The sequence below is a fragment of the Dysidea avara genome, chromosome 4, assembly GCF_963678975.1.
Source record: "Dysidea avara chromosome 4, odDysAvar1.4, whole genome shotgun sequence".
Lineage (NCBI taxonomy): Eukaryota > Metazoa > Porifera > Demospongiae > Dictyoceratida > Dysideidae > Dysidea > Dysidea avara.
Window position 1 is genome coordinate 49719713 of NC_089275.1, and position 6000 is coordinate 49725712.

At 36.1% G+C, this 6000-nt stretch overlaps 1 protein-coding gene across 1 annotated transcript in view; it reads right to left on the reverse strand.

Annotated features, from left to right (window-relative positions):
• Positions 1-2208, reverse strand: part of LOC136252647 (ABC transporter A family member 9-like) — a 55983-nt gene extending 53775 nt beyond the window's left edge. The window contains exon 1 of the mRNA XM_066045172.1: positions 2053-2208. Coding sequence (XP_065901244.1) covers positions 2053-2145 — 93 coding nt within the window. The 5' untranslated portion in view covers positions 2146-2208. The remainder of the gene's footprint in view (positions 1-2052) is intronic.
• Between the last annotated feature and the right edge of the window lie 3792 nt (positions 2209-6000).

The window sequence follows — 6000 nt, forward strand, 5'->3', positions numbered from 1 at the left end:
CACACACACACGCGCCACACACACACGCGCCACACACACACGCGCCACACACACACACACACACACACACACGCTACACACACACACACGCTACACACTTGTCTTGTCTGTCCAGTCACGTGGTCCTCCAAATTGAAGGAAGCAAGACTGGTGGTTGGGTCTGGGTCTTGTTGACAAGTTCTCGCATCTGTGCACTGCTAAGCCACTTTTACTTCTAAACCATACAAACACACTACACTACACACACAGTGAAAACAGTGTGGCCATGCCAGACTTGTCGATGCAGCTTAGCATCATCTACCAATGAATGGAATAGCAAAACAGTTAATTGCCACCATGCTCTTGATTTTACAGACTCGAATGATTAGGATGCATGGTTACAATTACTATAACATGGGTACAATTTATATTCCATGATAAGAACAGTAGTCATGCAAGTTCTACTCAAAACCTACAACAAAAACAACTTCAGAAAATGTGTTGTCACCTACAAGTAGGTCATGGACATAGGAAGGATACACCCATGACTGTAATAGGGCTCCATTAATATATTCTGCAGGTGTGGACATATTTCATCTTTAGTTATTCTTAAATGACCTATTTTAGTTTCACAAAGAGTTCTTTTTGACTTCATACTCACTAGTACACCTACTTCATTAACTTTTAAGGCTTTTTGTAGCTTTCTGAGTGTTCTATTAGGATTTGGCAAATACTGTACTGTTGTTAGCCATATGGACAAAATCGCAAATTTCAGTTTTGTCCAAATACACATACTGTTTCCTTTTCACTTGATACTTACTAGTGGACCTATACTCATTGCAAATAACCACCAGAGGGTTGTTCATGCAATTCTTGCAAAAACCATGGCCAGTCAGGGCCTATTATTAACCCACTATTGTGGTTTGTGATGCTGTACACTAACATGCAGGGTTGTATACATATGTAACATGTCAATAGATTTAACATGATTAGGAACTTCAGAATGTTGGTGATGTGTTGGATGGCAACAATTAGCTCCAGCGACAAATCCGTGGTTAGCAATAGAGGGTATCCATTCATGTTAGTAACAGTTACTATATGCCATGTTTTTGAGGCTACATCAACGGCACTCATGTGAGAAAATAAACTGAAGAAGGACTGGAGAAATCACTATACTAGGTGTTGTACATATTTTAAGAGTGGGAATATAAAGCAAAATGGGAGTACAAACCAACGAACAGTTAAAGTTTAATGGCACTATTTCTTCCAACTGCAAAATGATACTACTAAGCAACACATAACAAACCAACTACACCACAGCCTTCCCAGTGTTTGCTTTATCATAATAATGTTTCAGTACAACTTGCTCTAACATTATAGCATATCAATAGAAGAACACACAGGTTTTGTCCTCAAAAAATGACATTTTGTTGTGCGTAAGTGAAGCCACACATGATGTATAGAGGATATCAGTTTGACATCACACAAGATACTAGTACTGCAGTGAGTTATTACTGCTTGGCCAACAGAACACTTGTCCTCACAAAACATTGTGATATATGAAGCCATAGCAACTTCTTGCAAGATCACACATGATCTACAGAATCACAAAGCTATAAGTGGACACACTTCTCGTACTCCATGGAGCATCATTCATTGTTGTTTTAACTCATATCTAAACACACCTGGTGGAGTGATTCTACAATTATTATTATTATTTGTTTACTGTACAGAAACCTCCATATGGACTATATAGTACAACAGATTAAATTAAGAATAAATTGTAGTGATTGTACTTAGCTATAATTAATACATTGTTTAAATGTGGTAGGTCATGTGGTAGGTCATTACATCACGCCACCGACAATGTGGCTACTAGGAATTCGAAGCCATAATCAGTCACACGGAAGCCTAATGGAAGTAGTTTATCGAGGAAGCTGTTTACAACCACTACACCACGTGTATTATCAGTGAACCACACGCTTAGCCATTTCACAATAGCTAAACAAAGGGCGGTCCGTAATTGATTAGCTCAGCGCATACAATTAAAACTCAGTCTTATAAAACTCTTACCACTGCTCGAAGCTGACGTAGAAACAATCGTTTTCTAGTGAATCGCTCCAGGCTTTGTCCCTCTTCTGTTTTCAGGTGTCGCGTATTCACCATTTCTTGTGTACTGACAGTATTCTTACTATTGTCACGTGTGATCGCTAACTTCGAGGCCCGCGCTAATAGTTCGAGCCCACGAGACTAGGTACTTCCTGCATAGATTATCGAGACTTCCTCCTCATATTGACAAAGATGTAAACCCGGAAAAGTGTCAATATATCTTCCTGGTGGGTTACTGAACTGCAATAACGCACACGGGCGCGCGAGGCTACGTAATGAGCTGGAAGTCACGTGACGAACAGGGCAAGGAACTGACCAACCAAAAAGCAAATTGGTGACGGCATCCATCTAATGTTGACACGGATGGTCACGAATTACAAGTTGGCAGAAAGTATAAAAAGCATGTCTAAACTGCTGCTTACAAGAGGTTGGCATCTCTTCTTGCTGCTAAGAGAAACCAGAGTTATAGTAGTGGATTAGATTACTGAGATCAGCTGTAACCTGCTTGCATGGAGCCAGGTCTCATCGTGGCAACTCCTGTGTGAGTTTCAGTTTACTGAAATGTGTGAGTTTCAGTTTACTGAAATGTGTGAGTTTCAGTTTACTGAAATGTGTGAGTTTCAGTTTACTGAAATGTGTGAGTTTCAGTTTACTGAAATGTGTGAGTTTCAGTTTACTGAAATGTGTGAGTTTCAGTTACAATTAAATTACTGAAATGTTCCATAGCTACTTAATATTTGGTAACAGCCATGCAGTCAGTTGTAGAGCATTCCAGAGAAGTGCACAAGTCTATCCACAACTCTCCAATGAAGTCTACATGTTGAAGATAACACTGGACTGCATATTATTGCAACAAGTGTAGCTATCAAAAGGTCTTTTTCCCTAACACTATGTGCCAATTAAGTTTGCTGGCATCCTCATTTCAACAATTTCAAAATTTTATACCAAGCACAGATGTTCATGTCAATGCACCCGATAATGCAATACATAATGTATCATTTACTGTAAGAACTGTACTGATGCCCATGTATTGAGCATGGCAGTGTAATAATAATATATCATCTCATCTCCAGCTATAACAGTCGTTCATATATTGCATTCTCAACTATATTCTTGATTTGTACGAAGTTAATATTGACGGCAAAGCAAAATTTTCCCTAATTATATCCACACAAAACAGCCAAGCTTTGAAAAAGGGTGCAGCTTTTAAAAGCCTAGGTGAAAAAGTTAAAGGTGGCAGGTAAGAAATGTTTAGTGATGATAATGTTAGTAATGGCTATGTGTGTATATTATTAACATTACATTAATTTTATTAGCTTTGTCATCATTGCAGCCATTTCTTGGCTGCCACCTTTGATTCATAACTTTTTCACTCAGGCTGCACCCTTTTTCACAGACTGTGTGGCTGGATTTCACTTCATCAGTTTTGCATTTACAAGGCCCCAAAGCTAAACTATGGCCATACATCTTTCTTATCTACTATGATGATTATTGAAGACAGAAATTGCATGTTATATATATTTTGACTATTTGTTGATAATTTAATAGAGTGCACATTTTTGAGAACTGAACATACATTAAATATTCCATTGGCAGATTTATTTATTATTTTTAATGCAGACAAAAGGCCTGCATTAAAGGTCTGTGGACATGAAAACACACAGCTACTTTATTTCATAAAAATCCGCACTCATGCTTTTTTGAAAAACTATTTGACGATAAACTGCATGTGGATCAACTTTGACTGAGCAAATTCAACACTGGAAGTATACTAAAATTTCCTGGTATCAGGAAATATGCAGTATATACAGGGCAGAATTTCCTTGATAATTTCCTGAAAAACCAGGAAAGTTTATAGGAAATTCTGTACTGTATAATTCCTGATCCAGGAAATTTTAATATTCTTCCAGTGCAATGGTGTGACTTCAAGTCAACTCAGCAGTTTCAGGTGAATTGTTCTGCATGAAACTCACACAGGAGTTTATTTTGGCATCAGTTTGGTTTTACTGGATAAAACAGCTGTTTTGGACTCAACTCAACATATCAGTGAACAATAATGAATTGCTTTATGACAATTTGTTGATATAAACATTGTAATGGGACTCTTTTAAATCTTGTGTCCAGCTAAATCAAGTTTTGTTGCCTATCAGTTGCAACTCACTCTGCAAGGACCAAATTATCTTGCAGTACATAGTAATATCTCTTGTACTACTCTCTTCCTTGCTCCTGATATAACGTGGTCACATTTAGAAAGGAAGCTTTAAAAACCTGAGGTAAAGTAAACCCATGCTCCAAAATAGTATGTGTACATTTTCTGTCCTGTGGAAGTGATTATGTAAGTACTGTGACGTCAGGTGTTACTACTGATATATTTTGGATTATGTGTAGAGAACAATAATAGAGCTCATCAAAAGATAGTCATGTGGGCTGAAGCTCCCATGATTCTCAGCTCCTCATGGCTCTTCTTTCACATCATAAGATCAATGTACTCTAATACAGCAGTCAACTACTCTAATAGAACAGTCAGGGCATAACTGAGTCAGACTACAAGACAATATTAGCTATTGCATTCTTAATAGATATGATAGTCTATGTTGTATTACTCTCCACCTGTACATGTATACCCCATAGACAATATCTTCATCTGAGACATGTGTGCCAGATATATACTATATATATATAGCTACCACACTCATTTTAGTATTCAACTGCCATTTGAAAACTTGGCTGCCCATATCTCACAAATGGCTATACAGTGAATTCAATATGTGGCCTACCATGACCATACACCTGGCAGATAGGTAATAAAGCAATTAAAAATAGTGTGCTTTGGAGAAGAGACCATGGAGCTATGCAAAGAGCTAAACATGCTGGAAATTGTGTTTTATTTATTCCTGTCAATATACGCACAGTGTGGTTTGCCCTTGACTACATGACAAGGCAGAAAGAACACTTAGCATGTAACTTAGTACTTATTATAACTTATAGTGCTTATTGTAACTTAGTACTTATTGTAACTTAGTACTTATTGTAACTTAGTACTTATTGTAACTTAGTACTTATTGTAACTTAGTACTTATTGTAACTTAGTACTTATTGTAACTTAGTACTTATTGTAACTTAGTACTTATTGTAACTTAGTACTTATTGTAACTTAGTATACTTATTGTAACTTAGTTCTTATTGTAACTTAGTACTTATTGTAACTTAGTACTTATTGTAACTTAGTTCTTATTGTAACTTAGTACTTATTGTAACTTAGTTCTTATTGTAACTTAGTACTTATTGTAACTTAGTTCTTATTGTAACTTAGTACTTATTGTAACTTAGTTCTTATTGTAACTTAGTACTTATTGTAACTTAGTATTTATTATAACTTAGTTCTTATTGTAACTTAGTACTTATTGTAACTTAGTTCTTATTGTAACTTAGTACTTATTGTAACTTAGCACTTATTGTAACTTAGTACTTATTGTAACTTAGTACTTATTGTAACTTAGTACTTATTGTAACTTAGTACTTATCATTATTGTATAACTTAATAATAACAATAATTCTTTACAGAATAATAATTCTGAGGGTCTACCAGTGACCTACACTGATAGCCTAACATACATTAAATAATAACTATATATACACTAACATCTACATATTATTTACAAGTGGCTAAAATTGTTAGATGCAAGATTCTTGGAACAATGGGAACAGGGACAAAGGTAATGGAAACAAGAAGAATTGTCAAAGTTTGCTAAGAAATGATTCCGTAAAAATTTCTTCAGTTTTATTAGCTACAGCTATATAATGATTGTGTATGATCAATTATTGGCAGAGAGTTCCATAGTCTAGGTAGGTGAAAAATAGGAGTTCATAGTGGCATTTGTATGGGCTGTCTTGTGGTATAGTTTGGTGCCA